The sequence below is a fragment of the Octopus sinensis genome, linkage group LG19, assembly GCF_006345805.1.
Source record: "Octopus sinensis linkage group LG19, ASM634580v1, whole genome shotgun sequence".
Lineage (NCBI taxonomy): Eukaryota > Metazoa > Mollusca > Cephalopoda > Octopoda > Octopodidae > Octopus > Octopus sinensis.
The window spans coordinates 1,734,926-1,758,705 of NC_043015.1; the positions used below are offsets into that span (position 1 = coordinate 1,734,926).

Below are 23,780 nucleotides of genomic sequence, written 5' to 3' on the forward strand. Positions count from 1 at the left end.
ATGAAATGCAACAAAGCATTTCACATGGCACGGTAATGATTCTGCCAGTTTTCACTCTTAATAATGATAAGATTTCTTTTATACAAAAAAAAGGGTAAACAGTGTTTGTGAAGGGAACCTACTTCTCATCAACAACTGTGATTATCACACGCCGATGACGGGTCAATACCCAGAAACTCGAGTCCATGTGTATCATAAGTTGAAGACGGGAAGGATGGCTTCCCTTTGCAAACACTGATAGGGCACATAAAGTGTGTCTATGGCCAGCTGGAGGAGGTGTCCTCCTGGGGCTACAAACTACAGTAGCATCCACCCTTAGGGGTTAGCCATATTTAAATGGCAAATGTACGTCATTTCTTTTATAATAATAGTAATGATCTGTTGTGTCTGGATCAATAAAATAAGATGAGCGCTGGGGTTGATGTAAACAATTTACTCCCTACGCAAAACTTGCGGGCCTTGTGCCAAAACTTGAAACCATAATCATTGTTATTGCTGTTATTGTTATTATTATTATTATTATTATTATTATTATTATAATTATTATTAGTCATAATTCTTTCTGAATCCTTAGGAAGTCTTCGGCTTTGATTTTGCGTTGATGGCGTTTGTAGAATTCCAGTAATAAAGCAACTGGAATGCTATCAGACCGTTGAGAGAGGCGGACACAATAAATGTTGTCATTAACAGACTGTCACCGGTTTCCTGCATTGATGTGAAGATCCTAGCTAAAGCTCCAGCAAACAACAGGAATATAGTAATAGCAGATAGCTGTCCTGTGCTCTGGTTTTTGTAGTTTTCGAAGGCTTGAAGTAACTGAAAGAACAAAAAGAAACAACATTACCAAAATAAGAAACCTACGTAGGGTGTTGAGTGTTTTTTTTAGGAAGAGCAAGGCTACAGTCTGTAATGAGGAAAGGACAACAGGTTTTACTTTTTTACTGGACCCCGGTATGGCCCCTGATCATACCAGTTTCTGTCAAGCCATCCAACTCATACCAGCATGGAAAACAGATGTTAAATGTTGATGATGATGATGTTGGTGTGAATATGAGGTAGACGGAAAGAGATAGATATATGTGTTTTTGATTGTATGCATGACTTTACAAGCGAAAGCATATTTGAATTTAAGCTCATTAGATACTAGTGTGTGTGTGTATGTGTGAGTGTGTATGTGTTTAAGCATGTGTGCGTGTGTATTTATGCGAATGTGTGGGTGTGAATATGAGTGTGTGTATATATATACACACACACATATATATATATATAAATATATATATATATATATGTATAAATATATACATATATATATATACATATATATATATAGTATATAATGTATATATATATATATATATATATATATCGTGCCGGTGGCACGTAAAAAGCACCATCCAATCATGGCCGTTTGCCAGCCTCATCTGGCACATAAAAAGCACCCACTACACTCATGGAGTGGTTGGCTGTAGGAAGGGCATCCAGCCGTAGAAACATTGCCAGATCAGACTGGGCCTGGTGCAGCCTTCTGGCTTCCCAGACCCCAGTTGAACCCTCCAACATATGCTAGCATGGAAAGCGGACGCTAAATGATGATGATGATGATGATGATGATGTTGATATACACGTACTTATATATTTATTAATTACATACCTATACCATGTATTCTATTCCAATAGATATATGTGTATATGTGTGAATAGCTGTAGCGTATGAGCATGAAATATGCATGAATATTGTTTGCATGTATGTATAAAATGTCATATATACACTACATAACAAAATATATGTATACACAGACACTAAAACTATAGATATCACACGCACATGCACACACAGATACACAAGCACAAACACACACACAAAAACACAGATATGCACACACATAGATATGTACACATATACATACATATACAGATACACCACTGCCCCAGCCCTCTGCCCACACACACCCACTGCAACACGCCACCACCTCCCCCCACCACCACACCACGGCCTGATGCAAATAAGAATATTTGTTTTATTCAACATTTTGTAAAAAAAGAAAAAAAAAAAAATTACAACATAAACAAGAAAAGAAAAACAGCAACACAACAACAACAGCAGCAACGAGAACATCAACAACATGAACAAGACCAACATCCAGAAGAAAAAAGATAATGCAAAAACTAAAAAAAAAAGAAAACATCACCACTGACAAACATGAACAATAACAACAACAACAAAAACAACAACAAAAAACAACAACAATAATAATAATATAAAAAAATAATAATGATAATAATAATAATAATAATAATGATAATAATAATGACGATAATAATAATAATAATAATAATAATAATAATGATAATAATACTAATAATAACAATAATAATAATAATAATAATAATAATGATAATAATAATAATAATAATGATAATAATAATAATAACGACAACGCTGCCATTATGAAGAACAACAAAAGGAAAAGACAGGTGATGCACAGTGCAAGCACCGACCAACAGGAAAAGATGATTGGCAGGTGTATGTGTGCATTTCAGGCAGCACATCCCATGTGGCACCATTCCTTCACTGTTGCTAATTGGCAACAATGGTGGTGGTGGCAGTGGTAGTGGTGATGGTGGTGGTAGCTGTGATGATGGTGGTGGCGGTGGTGGTGTGAGGGATGTTTGCACCGGCAGACAGCATTGCATACGTAGATATACGCGCACTGTACCGACTTCATACACACACATGCACGTATACATAGAGGCATATATATATATATATATAAAAATATATATATGTATGTATAGATATATATGTTTCCTTCCTGTATTTCACGTTCATTATATATAAAAACATTCATTCTTATATTATTGCGGCGTTACGTGCACCCCCCCGTTTGTTTGTCCAATTTTAACCCTGCACGACTTCTATACACACTGTCTTTCCTACCCGCCATGCTTCTTCACCAAACTATTTTGGCCCCCTGATTCTTCCCCCCTCTTCCTCCCATCCACCTTAATCCCTTCTTTCTCCTTTTCTCTTGGTCACTGATTCTGTCCCCTGCCTTCCACCCTCTTTGATTCCCTCTCTCTCTCTCTCTCTCTCTCTCTCTCTCCTGCGACCTGCTGATTCTTAACCATTCTGTTGCCATCGTATCTTGACCAACATGTGTCCCCGCTACCGAAACGGTAATTATTTCTACGCCAGCTACTATGTTGTTGTTGTTTTGTCTCATTTGGTCTAAAGTCGTATGACAACCACCGTTATATATATTTTGTTTATTCATTACTGTTTTCAATTTCGTTTTCGTCTCTTGTATTTATATCCGTCTTGTGCGTTCACATTCTCTGTCTTCTACCAAGAAATCTAATGCTTACAGCTTATTTTTTTCTTGGGGCTGGCCGATTGGAGCAAATATCAGAATTGAACAGCCGAAATTTGCTATGATGATTCGGTGTCTGACTGAAGATTGAAGGCTTCAATGATTTGTCTGTGTTCCGTTTTCGTCCCTTCCTGTATTTCACGTTCATTATATATAAAAACATTCATTCTTATATTATTGCGGCGTTACGTGCACCCCCCCCCCCGTTTGTTTGTCCAATTTTAAACCCTGCACGACTTCTATACACACTGTCTTTCCTACCCGCCATTGCTTCTTCACCAAACTATTTTGGCGCCCTCCGATTCTTCCCCCCTCTTCCTCCCATCCTCCTTAATCCCTTCTTTCTCCCTTTTCTCTTGGTCACTGATTCTGTCCCCTGCCTTCCACCCTCTTTGATTCCCTCTCTCTCTGTCTCTCTTTCTCTCTCTCTCCTGTGACCTGCTGATTCTTAACCATTCTGTTGGCCATCGTATCTTGACCAACATGTGTCCCCGCTACCGAAACGGTAATTATTTCTACGCCAGCTGCTATGTTGTTGTTGTTTTGTCTCATTTGGTCTAAAGTCGTATGACAACCACCGTTATATATATTTTGTTTATTCATTACTGTTTTCAATTTCGTTTTCGTCTCTTGTATTTACATCCGTCTTGTGCGTTCACATTCCTGTCTTCTACCAAGAAATCTAATGCTTACAGCTTAGTTTTTTTCTTGGGGCTGGCCGAGTTGGAGCAAATATCAGAATTGAACAGCCGAATTTGCTATGATGATTCGGTGTCTGACTGAAGATTGAAGGCTTCGAATGATTTGTCTGTGTTCCGTGTTCGTCCCTTCCTGTATTTCACGTTCATTATATATAAAAACATTCATTCTTATACATATATATATATATATCTATATATATATATATATATATATATATATATAATATATAGTTCTATATGTATTTATTAAATAGTTATATATATATATATATATATAATATATATATATATATATATATATATACATATATATATATACATATATATATACACACACACACACATAAAGTCATACATACACATGAACGGATGAATATTGACACTTAACTCAGAGATATTCATAATACACACAAGTACACAAAAGCAAGCACATACACATACACACTTTCCTGCTATATTTACAGACTGCATACGCATTCTTGTTAAATACATATACCACAACTACTAACACCACCACCACCACCCTACTATCAACGCCGTCAACGCCAGTGCCGCTGCCATCGCCACCACCACCACCACCACCACCACCACCACCACCATCACTGCCACCGCGCACAACACATCCCAGACACATATTCATGATATACATGCGTATATATAACATGCGTACATACGTGTACCAAATTCGCCAGACGCATTCATATGTAAACACATCCACAACATAAACGCACATACAGTATATCTTGCTATTTACTCACACACACACACACACCAGACAAAACAGCACATTACATAACTCATAAACATTCTACACACCTCTGCCTCGCTCACACACATACACACACACACATATATATAAATATATATATATATATATATACCATGTGTCTCATAATTTGTATCAAATAGTCAAACACAAAAAGTGCTTAAATACTGCTTTACTTATGGGACATTGAATGTATTTGTGCAAATATACAAGTACACTTGTATACACATTAACAATCATGCATATGTATGTATATATATACTTTTTTATGTGGGGCTATATTCATGTATATGTATACATGTGGTATATGTAGACATATGCCTCTTGCCACAGGCACCATACTTACACCTTTTTTGTATATAGATGTGTCTGGGAGTGAAGATATTTTCTATACATTACAAAACATGCAGACATAGGTTTGTGTATAACGCATTTCTAAGAGGCTGTTTACATGCTTGTACCAAACTGTGACAGTGAGCTTGAATTTCTGTGTGCATATATATATATATATATATATATACATATATATATACATAGATATATATCAAACTTTGTGTTTGTCTTTCAATGCATATATGTATGTATGCATATATATATCATCATCCTCATCATCATTTAACGTCCGCTTTCCATGCTAGCATGGGTTGGACGATTTGATTGAGGACTGGCGAACCAGATGGCTGCACCAGGCTCCAATCTGATCAGGCAGAGTTTCTACTGCTGGATGCCCTTCCTAACACCAACCACTCCGAGAGTGTAGTCAGTGCTTTTATGTGCCACTGGCACGAGGGCCAGTCAGGCGGTAGTGGCAACGGCCACATGCAAATGGTGTTTTTTACGTGCCGGTCCAGGAGCCAGTGCAGCGGCACTGGCAACGACCTAAAGTCAGATGAGGTGTGGAATTAGGGTATTTCCAGGGAAACACTTGAGCCAAATACTGGGCTATCAACACTGCTGGGTTCCCGAGCAAAGCTGGAAATCTTCAGGTGTAGAATACACATATTTCATGATGATTATACTATAAAATGAGTTTGGTGAAGAGTCAATAATTAAAGATGTGTTAAAGAATTTTCCTTGTCTTCTCTTTTTCATTGCATACATATACATACATATATATAAATACATAATATATATATATATATATATATATATTATATATATATATATATATAATATATATATATATATATATATATATATAATATATATATATACATAAGTAAGTAGAGTTAGCGGTTGGAATAACCATCTAAGGGATAAGAATATCCATACTACCAGTATCAATTACATATGTTAACCCTGGGCATGGATATGCAAGTACACTATGCTTATAGGTTACAGGTAATAACAAAATAAATAAGAGTTTATCAAGAATCAAAATTAAAACAAGCGAAGAATGGAGAAAAGTTTTCATCAACAAAGAAGATGACCAACATCGGTTAATTATTTTTTAATACAAAACTTAACATTACTTATGGCCATTTTGGCTGCCAATGTCAGTCGGTGCCTACAAAGAAAATTCCAAAATTCATAGTCATCAACTTTATAGCACATTCGAGAGCTAGTACATGGAGCTTCATCAGACCGAATACAAATACATAAAATAAAAGAAGGGAAGAGGGAAAAACAGGACCTCGAGATGAGGCCAGCAGGCTCAATATATTAGAATCATACCATTTTGCACATATATACATAAATGTGTGTGTATATATATATACATATATATATATATATAAGAGATAATGGTGTCATTGAAACCCAAAGGTGTCAGATAATGCTGAATAAGTGCTATAGACAGACCATAGTTAAGTTCCAGATTCGGTAATATTGCGAACAAAGGGTTCAACATTGGTTCTATGTCAGCATGTGTATATAAGAATTTTTGGCATAAGATAAAAAAACCAAGGCCGTATAGATATTAGAGCATTTATAGATAGGTCTTACAGCTGTTTCTAGGATTTAATTAATATCCTAGAAATAGCTGTAAGACCTTCTATCTATAAATGCTCTAATATCTATACAACCTTGGTTTTTTTATCTTATTACGCAAAAAATTCTTATATATATATAATATATATATATATATATCTATACATATATACATACACTCATACATATGTATTTATGTATGTGTACATATGACAAAGGAACTAAAATAATGATTAGAAAACTGAAGCGTAGATCGAATATATGATGCATGGATTTGATTGGCAAAATATGACGGTCCCCATGTATAACAATAACTGTTTCAAAACACGATTTCACAACAAGAATTTTAAAAAAGAAATACATCAACATATATACATATACACACATATATATTGATATATTGTTAGTGTCTTAAGAATTTAGAAACTTCAAGAGATATAAAATACGTTGGTTTTAATGCAGGAACTCAAAGTAGATAAAGCTATAAATAATAGCGTGTAAGGAGTAAATAACATGTTCAGAACAAGTTGGATGGATGAAGTTGTAGACTGGCCATGGGACTTGATTGCACAGCCTCTGTTAAACGATGCACAATAGTCTTAACCATAGTCTTTATATTGGTGTCATGCTACATGTAAAAGCACCCACTACACTCTTGGAGTGGTTGGCATTAGGAAGGGCATCCAGCCATAGAAACCAAGCCAAATAAGACTGGAGTCTGGTGGTGCTCACTAGCTTACCAGCCCTAGTCAAATCATCCAACCCATGCCAGAATGGACAACAGATGTTAAATGATGATGATGATGATATATATCTCTATATATAAAACTGAATTGCGTTTTTACCGCTTGGATCGCTTTCAATGCCACTACATCCCATCCGATTCGCTCCAAAATTTACAGGGACATGTAGAATGAGGTGACGATGCGCGTGGGCTACCTTAGAAATCCCTATCTTAAAAGGTGTGGTTGCTAGGGGCCATCTTCTTCACTCACACTATTTCCTTCTTTCCCTCTCTTACTCCCCTTCATATATAACGTTGACAATGTCCACTCCCGTTATTTAATGTATTCCCCTCAACTCCCTTTCACTTTGCCTTTATAAGGTCGTCAGGCGGCTTTCTTTGATGTATCTGTTTGCATTCATAGGGAGAATTATCATCGTCACAATTTATGTATATGTCTTCCTCACTCACTCACTCTTTTTCCTAATGATAATTATCATCGCCACCACCACCAACACACAATACTCACTCTATTTCATACAAACGGCCTTCTTTTATGTATCTGTCTGTGTGAAAGAGAGAGATAACTGAAATTTTTTACTCGGTTTTTTAGTGCGTGCGTGTGTATGCATGTATGTGTATATGTATGTATGCATGTATGTGTGTGTGTCTGTATCTATGTATGTGTGTGTGTGTGTATGCATGTGTATGTGTGTATGTGTGTGTATGTATGTGTGAGTGTGCATGTATGTATGTACCTTTGTCTGTTTATGTAACGGTCTGCTATGTAGAAATGAGGTTGACTCAATGGAAATGCATACATACACACACATACACACATACATACACATACACACACACACATACATAGATGCAGACCTATGTTAAAAGTGCTGGCAAGTTTGCATGACAACTATTTCTTTTCCTCAAATGAAAGGCGTGACCTCTAGGACAAAATTCCTCATCTTATAAAATGTGGCCCCAGTACACCCGAATGAAATCACGTTATATTAACCAAAATGTGAAAAGGGGTATAAATGGGGCTGGAAGGAGATTAAAATTTAAAGGAGCGGGTGTTTAGGAATTCTCTGTTACATCAAGCTAAAAAATTTGCGCCAGCCTTTTAATCGTCAATGTGTTGCCGTCCATGATGAAGAAGTTTTGAATGCTTGCCATGGTGAGTCTACTGTTGTGAAAAAGAATCAAGTCAAAACTTGGTGTTTAGGGATTTTCTTTTACATCAAGTTCAAAATTTTACGCCAGCCGTTAAACTGTCAAAACGTTGCTGTCCGTCGTTAAGAAATGCCAGCCATGCTGACTCTACTACCCTCAGATTCTATCCCTTCAAACTTTGGTTTCCAATATTTTATTATTTTTATTCAGCTCGCAAGTTCGTCTGTCCCTTTCAAATGTTAGTGTTTTGCTGTCTGCCTTGAAGCAGACCTTTCCGTTGTTACTGCCTGATATTTATGATTGATCTTTCTAAATATTTTATTTCTCAACTTACTCAAGATATTTTGTTGTTTATAAATGGGAGACAGATAGATAAAGATAGAGTAAGAGAAAGCGAGGGAGAGTCCGAGAGAAAGGAAGAGTAAGAGAGTGGGGAAAGTGAGAGAGAAAGGAGAGAGAAACAAAGAGGGAGAATCATATCATCATCATCGTTTAACGTCCGTTTTCCGTGCTAGCACGGGTTGGACAGTTTGACCAGGGTCTGGGAAGCCAGGAGGCTGCACCAGGCTCCAGTCTGATCTGGCTGTGTTTCTACAGCTGGATGCCCTTCCTAACGCCAACCACTCTGTGAGCGTAGTGGGTGCATTTTTCGTGCCGCCGGCACAGGTGCCAGGGGGGCTGGCAATGGCCACGATCGGTTGGTGCTTTTTACGTGTCAATGGCACAGAAGCCAGTCAAGGCAGCGCTGCAATCCGCCACGTTCGGATGGTACTTTTCACGTGCTGAAAGGAAGCAACAGAAAGTAACAACCACACTCTTACCGCGCGTAGAGCGGGTCACCTTCAGCTAGTATATATATATATATATATATATATACAAATGCTCACCCTTTAAGGAGGTGCTCCAGCATGGCCACAGACAATTGACTGACACAAGGAAAGGAATACAAGAATATGTATGTATTTATGTTATTATTCAGTTTTATTTCAAGATTTCCTGTCAATAGTGTAAAGCAGGTTTCTAACCTAGACCCAAGCTTCTTTCAATGGAATTTCAACAACATCAACAGGGTACTTTTATATGTACATATGTGTGTAGATGTGAAGCATTTGGAGCCTGTTCTTGTGCAGATTTGTATAACCTTCCATGCATATAGTTGCATGTCTAGAAGTGCGCATATATGCTTAAATGATAAACTTCTGGAAAGTTTTGCAAATTTTTACAGTTCTGTGGTAGCTTGGATCTGTATTCTCATATGTAGGTACGCATGCATAAAGATAGCTGGATCCCTAAACAGATGCTGTGTGGCAAACTTATTAATGGAAAGAAACCCCAGCAGAAACCAAGGTTGTGATTTAAGGACTGTGTCAAGTCCTCATTAAAGGCCTGTGATATGCAGTAGAGTGACAAGGAGATCAATGCCTGTCCTTGCCACAGATGGAGGAAGCAGGTTAAGGACGGGGTCGACACCTTTGAGAGAGCATGTATCCTACATGAAGAACTTCGTACTGCTCGAAAGCACACTGCTGGTGTAGTGAATGGGGAAAGCTTGGTTTTCAATGTTTGCAGTTGTGTATGCTTGTCAAGAGCAGGGCTCATTAGCCACCAACAGAGCTGCAAATGCAAAATATATGTTAGTCCTTGAGCACACAATGTTCCTGAAGGTTAGCAATGGTCTTCCTCGGTCATGAGTGGATGGCCATCATATATGCATGCATATATTTATATATTTGAATTTGTTGTGAAAATATGTTCTCAGCAGATCAAGAGTTCCAGAAAATTCACACGAGTCTGTTTAGTTTCTTCTAACTTTTGGAAAAGAGAGGTATTTTTAAAAGAAAATTTCTACAAACACCTTTCAGAGTGAGTAGATTATGATAATAATGGAAATTAGAATGGGAATAAAAATTGGTAGGATAGCAGCAGACATACATACAGAAGGCATCTTTTGGCACAAAAATTTTATTCACAAAATATTTTGGAAAAATCAAAATCTACACAAGCTGAGGTGTATTTGTAGAAAATTCCATTAAAAAAATATCTATTTTCCAGAAAGTTATGGAGAAAGAAATTTGCTGAGGCACATTTCTGTAGGTATGCCACGGTTAACTCAGGCCAGTTTGCGCATGTCTTACTGGACGTCCATGGTAAACATGTATTTTCTAAAATAATATAAACACACACACACACACACACACACACATATATGTTTATATATATTCATGTATGTAGATATATATACACACACACATATATATGCATATACAAACACATGTTTTTACATGGAGGCATGCATATGTATATATGTGTGTAAACATACGTATATACATACATATACACACACACAGACAGACACCCACACACTTATATATGTGCATATATGTGTGTATGTGAGCATATAAACATATATACATATATATGCATGTGTGTATACATTAGCACACACATACACATGTATATATATACAAATATGCATAATGTGTTTGTGTGGGAGTGTGTGCGTATATATATATATATATGTGTGTGTGTGTGTGCACATATATATATACATGCACACACACACAAACACACACCACACACACACACACACAGAGACAAACCAACACTCACATATACACACAACAGCAGACAACAAAAGCAACTGTCAAAGTAGTGAATGAAATGTGATTGGAGATTCCTTTGTGAAGTAAACATTGAGAAACTTGTGCAAGGTACATACTGAAGAGACAACAACAGCAAGAAATGGAACAGTTTTAGAGGAAGAAGAAGGGTGGCAGGAGGGTGGTGTGTGTGTGTTGGCGGGGGTAAATAAAAATAAAAATAGAAGACAAAATATATATATATATGACAAAGAAAAAAAACATACAATAAGTCCTAATCAAAGGAATAACAACAGTAATACTACAGCAGCCACAACGACGACGGTGACCACCGCCACCACCACCACAACTGGCTCTAGCACCACCACCACTACCACCAGCTCCACACCATCACCACTGCCATCATGACTACCACCACTACCACTATCATCACCACCACCATCGCTTTTAGAAATATCACTACCACCACCAACACCATTGCTAGTATCACCGAAACTACCACAACCACCACCACCACCAATAACAACACCACCACTACTACCCACCACCGTCACCACCACTCCAGTGCTAGCACCAACACTACCACCACAACAACAACATCACCACAAACACCACTCACTACCACCAACAGTGCTAGCACCATCACCACCACCACCACCAGTACTAGAACCATCACCACCACCACTACCCACCACCTCCACCATCGCTGACGCCAACATCATCACCATCACCACCTCTAACACCACCATCTCCATCTCCACTATCTCTACCTATACTACAAGTCATCATTGTCGTCATTACAAAACCACCACAAACTCAGACAACAGCAGTAATACCCACACTATCACAACCACCAACAGTGCTGCTGCAAATCCTCCGCTTCCTCCTCCTCCCCCTCATCATCATCATCATCATCACCAACATCATTATTACCTACACTTCAAAGAATACCCATCCGCCACCGCCATCAACACCAGTTGCAATGCCATCATTAATACAAAAACAACCATCATCATCACAAACAACAACAATGGTAATACCATATGTACCATCACATCCACCACCATGATAATCAATATCTCAAATAATAACAACAATAATATGGACACCTATCATAAATATATTATATATATGAAGGTGCGAGTGTGTGTTATATATGTGTATATATATATATGTATATGTATATTAGAAGAAATGAGGTACTCAGAAATTCGGATGGTTTTATATTTACAGTTATTTATTTGTATATTACATGTTTTTATACATCATATATCATATATCATATTAGAGCTTTCGTCCATTCTAGTGGAGTTTTCAAATTGAATTCAATTTGAATACTCCACCAAGGGAGGATGGCTGATGAGCAGGGCCGGCTCAAGGCACCGGCAACTTGGGTAGTCACCCAGGGTGCCTTGTGTTAGGAGGGTGCCAAGGAGGGTGTGACAAAGACAAGGAAATTTCCACAACTGTCAGCTTGTACACACAGAAGTTCAGCTTGCCCGGGATGTGAGCAACCCTAGGGCCAGCCCTGCAGATGAGCGAGGAGAAGGTATCTTTAATGTAATCCAATGGTAGTCACATCATTCCTGATGGTTCAGTTTCACCTGGAAGGCTTGATTCCACTCAAAGCAATGGTAAATAACACCAGCCCAAGATGTCTCTCAACAGAATTGAACCCGAGATCTCATCATTGTTAAGTGAACTTCTTATCCATTCATCCATATGGCATCCACATAAACCCATACCCACATCCAAAACCATATATGAATTACACACACACACAAACACACACACATGCACACATACACACACACACACACACACACGCACACAAATATGCACACACTCAAACGAACATGCATGTATGTTACGCTTACCTTGCTGAATGTGATGACAGGAATAATGGACGTCTGCAAGAATTTCAGAAACGCATATGGCATCATTGACGAGAGCAATACACTCATTATAGTGCAGTAGGTCCCTAGGTACAGCAACACGTGTAAGCTCTGCCGCTGGTAACTTAGCACCAGCATCCCAACAATAAGTGTCTGCACTGCCAAGAAGATTGATTCTCCATAAGAACTGCAAAGACAGAAAATATAACACCAGATATAAAAGAAACCCAAAGACAAGAAATTATTATTATTATTATTTTCCCTTTATGACAGGTTTTGTTGGAGATCTTGGAGTCTTGCATACGTAGCGGGCTTACTACCTGCAGCCTACTGTACCATGCTATCCGTTCTGCTATCTAATACTTACCTGACTATTCTGGCCCTGCCAAAGGAGGCAAACCTTTTGTAACAGTTCTACTGGTCACTCTAGTCCAATTTCCTTTATATTCCTCTTGATACCTTCTGATACTGTTCCCAAGGACCCAACAATAATTGGCACTATCTTCATCTTCTTCGTTCTCCATAACTGGGCTATTTTGTATTTATCCAAATCCATATATGAATCACACACACACACACACTCACACATTGTATTTATCTATTTTTTCGTTTTCCTACTTGCTTATTCGTAGGTCAAAGGGGCATGCAACATCAAACTATTAATGTTATTATTATTATTGAGTGAGAGAGCAATGCATGCCATCAAAGTGACACTAGGGTAAAATATACGAAGCCCAGTAGACCCATCATGACTACCCATCTGATAAGGGTACAGCAGGCACATGCATTACAACCACATGTGCGTGACATGGTGATCTCATATCAAGATAAACAGCACAGAACCTTGCAGGTGGGGCCCAGTTAGAATTTTCTTCTGGTCGAATAGCTCATCCTGCGCAAAAGGTCCCTGAATATGGGTTATTAAAGGATGTTGAACGAACCACCTATGTTTTCAAAGGTGAATTATCCAAACCGCTAAGAATCCCTGTCAACACATGGCTATGATGCTCCCCAAACACTTCTGCTCGTGATCAGAGATGCACATATCGTCAGCCACTAAGGGACATGCTCAGCTAGTTAAGGTCAAACAACTGGTTAAAGTCAAACAAGCAAATGTGTGGTATTGGGCAGAATATTTGTTGCAGCCCATCTTTTATACCAAGACAAAACAATGTACATGATAACACTTCCAATCAGTTAAGATCAGCAGCCATGAGAGCCCCCTATCTGGTACTGCATCAGAGCATAGAGCCACTGCTTGGTACTGCATCAGGGCATATTATTATTAAGTAAGGCACAATTGTTTTCATGATGAGCAAAATGCATAGCAGCGAGGTTGACTTTGCTTTTCATCCTTTTGGGGGTCGATAAAATAAGTACCAGTTGAAGACTAGAGTTGATGTAATTGACTTAGCTACAAGCCCAAAGTTGATGGCCTTGAGCCAAAATGTGAATGCATAAATATCATCATCATCATCATTAGGATCTTGATTATGGATGATTATGGATGGCGGGGGTTCCTTGATTATCCCTAGAGGTCCTCCTGAATCTCCCTATCACCACTTGATAACTGGAGTTGGTTTGTTTACATTCCTCTAATTTACCAGTTCAGCAAAAGTGAAAGACAGAATAAGTACTAGGTTTACAAAAAATAAGTCCTGGGGTCAATTTCTTTGATTAAAACCCTTTAAGGTGCTGCTCCAGCATGGCCGCAGTCCAAAGACCAAAACAAGTAAAAGAATAAAAGAACATATATACACATCCATATTCTGGTATTACTAATATGTACCCTCACATTGTAAGCACTTTAATTCTGTCGTGCCTATTTCATTTCATTCCATTTCATCTCATCTAGTTTCAGCTCACGAGCTGTGGCCATGTTGGGGCACTGCCATTCGGTGTTGCTACATGATTTTACTTCACGACTGCTTTTTAGGAATTGACATTTGGTGCAGAGAGTTTGATGCAGCTGCCCTCATCTGCAACCTCCTGCCGTGAAGTTGGTTCATCTGGGACACCTGACAGGAAGAGGTCCAGCTTTATTTCAAAGACATCTGCATCCACCCCATGCAAGGTCTCTCAGGTCCTTCAGGAGGATATTGAAGAGCTGTGGACCTCTGAAGCCCAGGCTATCGCAGTATCTTGTCCTACATCTTGATGGCAATGATGAGTATACTGGGCTTCATATATTTATAATCACGGAGTAATAAACTCTCTCTCATTTACTCTTTCAGTCATTTGAGTGCGGCCATGCTGGAGCACCGCCTTTAATCGAGCAACTCGACCCCGGGACTTATATATATCATCATCATCATCGTTCAGCGTCCGCTTTCCATGCTAGCATGGGTTGGACGGTTCAACTGGGGTCTGGAAGCCAGAAGGCTGCACCAGGCCCAGTTTGATCTGGCAATGTTTCTACGGCTGGATGCCCTTCCTAACGCCAACCACTCCATGAGTGTAGTGGGTGCTTTTTACGTGCCAGACGAGTCTGGCAAACGACGGGCTTCTTTCAGTTTCCGTCTACCAAATCCACTCACAAGGCTTTGGTTGGCCCGAGGCTATAGTAGAAGACACTTGCCCAAGGTGCCATGCAGTAGGGGGACTGAACCCGGAACTATGTGGTTGTTAAACAAGCTACTTACCACACAGCCACTCTTGCGCTTTTTTTTCCCCCCAAATAATTAAAAAATAATCAGAAATTTTGGAAAAGTTTAGTAAAGGAGGTGACCTTTCCAATATTAAATATCTAATATTAAATATAAACACAGCAAAATTAGTGATTCAGTAATATAGAGAGCCAAGCCGGTTTCAGAAATAGTCAGTCATGAATAGGGTTAAATTAAAAAAACAAACCAAGGGCGGTTATCATCAAAGGAAATTTCTTATGAAAAACATAAACATTGAAATAAACGATTGGTCCACATAAACAATTTGCAGCAAGTTCCAGAACAGACATTTTTGTAATATTAATTTAATTTTGTGTGATTTTATTTTCGTTTTCTTGACTTTACTTCATAAAAAAATATTACTTTCCCAGCGGTGGAAAATAAGACAGTCAAGAGTTGTTCCCCTTACATCTGTAACCTTAACATACTGTATTTGATGGCATTAATAAGCAAGCTGAGGGCGGCGAGCTGGCAGAATCGTTAGCACGTCGGGCGAAATGCTTAGCGGTATTTCGTTTGCTTTTACGTTCTGAGTTCAAATTCCGCCGAGGCCGACTTTGCCTTTCATCCTTTCGGGGTCGATAAATTAAGAACCAGTTACGCACTGGGGTCGATGTAATCGACTTAATACCTATGTCTGTCCTTGGTTGTCTCCTCTGTGTTTAGCCCTTGTGGTTAATAAAGAAGTAGGTATTTCGTCTGCCGCTACGTTCTGAGTTCAAATTCCGCCGAGGTCGACTTTGCCTTTCATCCTTTCGGGGTTGATTAAATAAGTATCAGTTACGTACTGGGGTAGATGTAATCGACTTAATCCATTTGTCTGTCCTTGTTTGTCCCCTCTATGTTTTGCCCCCTGTGGGCAATGAAGAAATAATTAATAAGCAAGCTGGCGGAATCGCTAGCACGTCGGACAGAACGCTTGGTCACATTTCATCTGTTTGTACGTTCTGAGTTCAAATACAACTGGGGTCGACTTTGCCTTTCATACTTCCGAGGGCGATGAAATAAGTACCAGTCAAGTACTGGGGCCCATGTAATTGATCATTTCCCAACCCCACGAACTAACTGGCCTTGTGTCAAAATTTTAAATCATCATCATCCTCCTCCTCCTCCATTATTATTATTATTATTACTAACGTGGCATTTCGTCTGTTTTTATGCTCTGAGTTCAAATCCCACTGAAGTCAACTTCACTTTTTATCCTTTCTGACTTGATAAAATCAACACCAGTCGCTGAAATCAACTACCCCACCTCCTCCAAATTTCAGGCCTTGTGCCTATACCAGTGAAAATAAATATATCCATACTTCTAAACAGACATATTACATATTAACTACACCCCCAATTTGAGCAGCACATATTCAGGAAAACGTGAATGTCAGGGACAAAATTAGCTTAGGGCAGGCCTAACTTTACCTACAGGATCAAAAGCGATTCTTTGAGGAGATTTTGTTTCTAAAAATATATGTCATATGCATTTAAATATGGTATTTAAAATTTTTTCGCCTTCACCTAGTTTGTTTCATTTAAAGCAGTTGGCTGTCAAGCACTGAGGGCAATGGCCTTGATTTTGTGCTCTCCCTCAAAACTGATGGCCTTGTACTGAGAACAGAAAGTTCTTTTTTGTTATGATGTTCTTCGATAGTCTGATTATATGAAACCTTGGGCAAGTGTCTCCTTACTATAGCCTGAGGCCAATCAAAGGCACATAAATGGATCTGGTAAATGGAAACTGAAAGAAGCTCATCATATTTATATGATGATGATAATAATAATAATAATAATGATAATAATAATAATAATAATAATAATAATACTGATTTCATTTCTTCATCATGAGGTTCTTGAGATATCTTGTCCATGGACAACCAAACAGACACAACTGAAAACAATACCTCTGCCTTCACTAAGGTGGAGGTAAGAATGATAATCCTTTCTTCTCTAGGCACATGGCCTGAAGTTTTGGGGGAAGGCTGCAAAATTATTTCATCGACCTAGTGCTCAACTGGTATTTATTTCATCGACCTCAAAAAATGATAAAAGGTGAAGTCAACCATGGCAGAATTTGAACTCAGAATGTAGAGATGAACAAAATGCCACTAAGCATTCCAGCCCAGTGTGCTAACAACTCTGCCAGCTTGCCTCTAGAACAACAGCAGCAGCAGCAGTAGCAACCGCTGTTCAAGAATTTGGGCCTGGAGATCTCCATTCCAAGCGACATCGAGGGCCACCTCCCAGTGGTGTCGGGTGTGAACGAAGAGCCCTCGACTACAACAAGACGATTAAAGTTTAATTTTTTTTCAAGGTCTGGGGTCTCCCGCCCCTAAGTCCCAGACCGTCTCCTAATCACCCTTACCCGTCTTGTTGCTTAACAACAACAACAGCAGCAGCAACAAGGACAAGAGCAATAACAACAACCACAAAAATACCCTGATGCAAGACCAATCAATGGCTCTCATGTCTTCTGGTCTTAATTGAATGGAAGTGTAACCATGCACTTGTCTTGTCTTGGCTACAGCAAATATTCTGCTCAGTTCCACAGATTTGCTTGTCAGCTGCTTGACCTTAACCAACTGAGCATGTCTCTTAGTGGCTGACAATATGGGCATCTCTGATCACGAGCAGAAGTAGTGGGGGAACATCGTAGCCATGTATTGATAATAATAATAATGAAATTATTGTATACAGTGCTCAGGTGTACCACAACTTGCCAAAAGTGCGTATAAAGTATATGAGATAAATTCTTTGGGGTTTGAATAATTAATCTCTGGAAACATGGGGGTTTTGTTCATCGTCCTTAAACAAACCTTATTCAGTGGCCTTCTGAGCTAGATGGACTTCGCAACCTGAAGAAAATTCTAACTGGGACCCACCCGCAAGGTCATGCACTGTTTGTCTCAATATTAGATCACCATGTCATGCACATATGGTTGTGCTGCGTGTACCTGGTGTACCTTTGTCAGACAGGTAGTCATGACGGGTGTAGTGGGTTTTGTATATTTGTGTCCCACATTCGCTTTGATGGTGTGTGCTGCTCTCTCACACAATAATAATAATAATAATAATAAAACACACGTATGCATATATAAATACACAGATACACATGCTAACAAACACACACACACACACATAGAGGTGTGTGTGTGTGTGTGTGTGTGTGTATGAGTGTCTTTATGACTTTGAAAGTATTTATAAGAAAAGAGGTATAAAATGATGGATGACTGGGTACACAAACAATCACTCATGCACACACACACACACAAACACACACACACAGACACACACACAAACACACACAAACACACACACATACACACACACACACAAACAAACACACAGACACACACACACACACACATACACGTTCATGCGAAAACGCAAGTGTAGAAAACAGTAAATTCATATATACATGCACATAAACACACATACAAGGACATACGCAGAAACATGCACATACATACGACACATATATTTGCACATTTATATACGTGCGCACACACACACAAACATACATATACACATACATACATAATTACATAAATACATTTATATCCACATATAAATAAACAAGAATAAACGTACATCCGCACACATGTATACATACACATACATACATAAGGAGATACGTACAAACCTACACCGATAGTGTTACACAAATGCATCTGTGTGTGTGTAGGCGTTTGTGTGTGTGTGTGTGTGTGTGTATGTGTATGAGTATGTGTGAGAGGGTGTGTGATGCGGAGATGGTGCTGGAGGTGGAGATGTCACCAGAGAGTTGACAGGAAATTAAAAGGAATACCGACAGAATCAATGTGTAGCAATGACTGACGTTAAATGGAAACAAACACATAAACAAACAAACAAAAAGAAAACAAACAAAAATTGTGTCTCCCCTCCACCACCACCACCACCACCACTGCCTCTCCCCCGCCCCTTCTAGCTCTGCTGCCCGCCACCACCACCCCGGGAGCGTTTTCATCTCGCTGTGCCACCACCTCCTCCCCCAGCTCCGTATTGCACCCGACCATTACCTTGCTTGCCACCCAATTTATGTTAGTGGCACCCACCCTCTACTGGAGGGACGTAGAAGAAGAAGAAGAAGAAGAAGAAGAAAATAAGTAGCAGGTGAGGTGGAAGAAACAGAGGAGGAGGAAGATGAAGAAGAAAAAAAGTGAAAAAAGAAAAATTGGAAGAAGTGGAGGAAGAAGAAGGAAGGAGAAGTCAAAGAGGGGGAGGAGGAAGAAGCAGAGGAGGGAGAGGAAGAAGTGGAGGGGGAGGACGACGACGAAGAAGAAAAGAAGTGGAGGAGGAGGAAATAGAAGAAGTAGAAGGGGGGAAAAAGAATTAAAAGAAGGAGGAGGAGGAGAAGAAGAAAAAGAAGAAGTGGAAGGAGAAGTGGAAGAAGAAGGAGGAGGAGGAGAAGGAGAAGAAGAAAAAGAAGAAGAAGGAGAAGAAGAAGAAGAAGAAGAAGAAGAAGAAGAAGAAGAAGAAGAAGATAGGTATTCCATTGTCAACTGCCACAGCATATGAGCAGTTATGTACAGAAGATTCTGCAGACAGACGTCTTCAGATGCATGCATGCACACAACACTCATATACTTACATGCATATATATACACACATATACACACATCTATCTTACCTCTGACTAGGTAGACGTATACATGCACGTACCTGAACATGAGTACGTAAACACTTCCCGTACATAACCTATATATATATATATATATATATATATATATTTATGTATATATATATATATATATATATATATACATACACACACACACATAGATTAGTATATGTGTGTGTGTGTGCAGAAACAAGCTGATTAGAACAACATCAACAACAACAACAAAAAACAGTCAACAGTGAGTCTGCAGAAAGGACAACAATGAGATGAAATACCAAGAAAAACAGAAGCAAAACACAACAAACACACAAACAAAATATGTAAAAAAAAACCCCCCCAAAAAAAACGAATGACTTTCCTCTACCACCGCCACCACCACCACCACCACCACCGCTACCACTACTACTATAACTACTACATTAGTGTTGTCATCCGTGGGGCATGTAATGGGATGAACCAATAAGAACACCTTGAAAGACAACTGTGTCATCATCGTTTTCATCATCAACATCATCACAATTGTCATCATCTTTCATCATCATCATCATAACAAGCATCAAAACCACTGACACCACCATCACTTTTCTTCTTCTTCTTCTCCCTCCTCCTCCTCCTCCTCCTCCTCATTTCACTGATTGCGTCATCCACACTAATTCAGTGTCATTGTCTTTTGTCTTCGCCATTATCAATGCTGTCATTTTTATCATCATCAACATCATCATCAACAACACCATCATCATCATCAACATCATCATCAACACCATCATCATCATCAATATCATCATCATCATCATCATCATCATCATCAATATCACCATCACCATCATCATCAACACCATCATCATCAACATCACCATCACTGCTTTCATCATCATTATCATCGTTGTCGTCGTCATCATCATCATCAACAATAACATTGTTATTATCATCATTATCCTTATTGCCATGCTCCTCCTCATTTTCATTATCGATATTGCCATCATCATCGTTGCCATCGTCATCATCATCATCATCACCATTAAGAAACCAACAAGACGCATACAAACTAGTTTTAAAACATAGCAACCAAATATTCCTCAAATAACATTCCAATATCATTAGAAAAGGACACACTGCATAATGAGCTCCTAAGTTCAATCACCGCACATAGGAATACAATGGGATGGTCATGGTTGGATTATTTATGATTATGGGCCATGTTCAGTCAGGGTCACTCTGAGGCTAAACAATGATAAAAATACTTAAATAAGATTAGCTAAACATGGGAGTCAAAATAGGTGCCCATGTCGCAAAAGGCCAGTGGGCTTATAAAAAATAGTGAAAGAGGTAGTATTGATACCCAAAGCAAAATATTCAGCATACATACACACATCATCATCATCTTCATTTCACATCCATTTTCCATGCTAGCATGGATTGGACGGTTTGACACGGAGCTGACCAGCCAGGTAGCTGTCCAAACTCCTGCTGTCTGTTGTGGACATGGTCTCCATGGCTGCATGCCTATCCTAACGCCAACCACTTTACAGAATGTTTTGGGTGCTTTGTATGTGCCACTGGCACAGGTGCCTTTACATGGCACTGACACTTATGAAGGACAAGCCTGTATGTATGGACGACAGTGATTTTACTTAACTCTGCATTTAGGGGGTTTTGTTCTCATGAAAGTAATATTGTGGTTTTGGTTACCGGAGAGAAACAGTGTGTTTAGAGGGCATGTGGCTCAGAGTTAGGGTATTTGGCTCATAAGGTTGTGAGTTTGTTTCCGGTGGCACACTGTATCCTTGAGCAAGGCACTTTCTATTTCATGTTACTCCAGCCCACTCAGCTGGCAAAAATGAGTTGTACTGGCAGTTTGAAGGGCTCACCTTGTCACATGCTGCATTACACTGAATCTCCCTGAGAACTACATTAAGGGTTACAAAATTCATAAACCAGAACACAAAACAAAAAAAAAACGAAAAAAAAAAAGCAAGAGGGCACTTCTATGATTTTCTGAAACACTTTTTCATACTCAGAATTGACCCGTGGACAAATTTACAAAGTCAGAAAGCAGCACAGCTCCCAGGACTTTCGGAAACATTTTTTTCATACTAAGAGTTGCTGAAGTATGGAACAAACTGCCGGCATCAGTTGTTAGTTGTCGGAGCACTGCATCCTTCAAAACTTCCATGCTTCCTGAGATTCGCCAACATTACACCTAATTTTCTCCCCTCCATACACACGCAAGCATGTATCTGACTCGTACACTGTTCACTTCCCAGACACTTGTACGTTACTGCAAATGCTTTATACGTGCAACTCAGCACTGTATTCAATAATTTCATTATTATTATTATTAAAGCATGGAATTAACAAACTGTGTTGGTTGCTAGCCATCAGGATACTGCATGTTTCAAAAATTCTTGTGCTGAAATTCACCAACATTACTTCTAATGTCCCCACAAATCCTCTCCCCCTCTTTATGACTCTTTTGCAGTTTTACAAACAAATTGTAATGCATCTGAGTTCATTATTAAATACGACAACATATTCTTATCCAAAATTTCTATGATTCTGACAAAGATAGATGAGATGAGCAAAGCATCAAATTAACCGGTTCATTAAAGCTCTTAATAAATTGCATTGTGCTAGTCATTCCAAAACTGCGTTCAGAGTTCTAAACCCACCAAAATCAAATCTGCCTTTGATCCTTTCGTCATTTCTAAGCAAACAAAAGAGCAATGGGTTTGCCATTCTCTTTCACTCTCAGCTTCTTTCTGTTTCTTTCTTTCTCTCTCTCTCTCTTTGTCTCTGCCTCACTCTTGCAAGAAATCAGCTATGATCAGATCTGGATAGCAGGGTGGATTCTGCAAAGCCTACAAGAAATGTTTATGATAGGCCCATGCTTTGAGTCACAGTGGCACCACTATGACTACCAAGAGTGGAAGGCCCAAAGCAACGACAAGTCAAGATGAGGTGGTCATAGCAGGAATGTCTCTGAGCATAACAATGCTCGATCAAAGCTGACTTGAGATGAAATAACCACAACAATCATCATAGTAGCTTAGTAATACATAACCTGTATCAAGTAGGTTGAAGTGAGAAAGTGGATTGCAGACATAAGCAAAGTCTCAGCCGATGAGACATAGAAAGGGCACAGTTAGAAAATGGTGAGTATGTGCTTGAGAAGATTCGTCAAGCCCAAGTGAGACCATAACCTCATGGCCAATGCCAGGGGTGTAACCAGCCCACTCATGCATACCTTTCTTTCATTGGACACTAAACTCTGCTTGCGAAGACTTGTTGAAGCAAGTGAAATCAAAATCAAAATCAAATTCGA

General features: G+C 39.0%; 1 protein-coding gene across 2 annotated transcripts in view; it reads right to left on the reverse strand.

The window, feature by feature from the left end:
- Positions 1 to 485: 485 nt before the first annotated feature.
- Positions 486 to 23,780, reverse strand: part of LOC115222244 (mannose-P-dolichol utilization defect 1 protein) — a 54,230-nt gene continuing 30,935 nt past the window's right edge. For both annotated transcript variants that reach the window (XM_029792402.2, XM_036511180.1), the window contains exons 4-5: positions 13,142 to 13,346; positions 486 to 816 (exon numbers count right to left, since the gene is read on the reverse strand). In XM_029792402.2, coding sequence (XP_029648262.1) covers positions 571 to 816; positions 13,142 to 13,346 — 451 coding nt within the window. In that variant the 3' untranslated portion in view covers positions 486 to 570. The remainder of the gene's footprint in view (positions 817 to 13,141; positions 13,347 to 23,780) is intronic.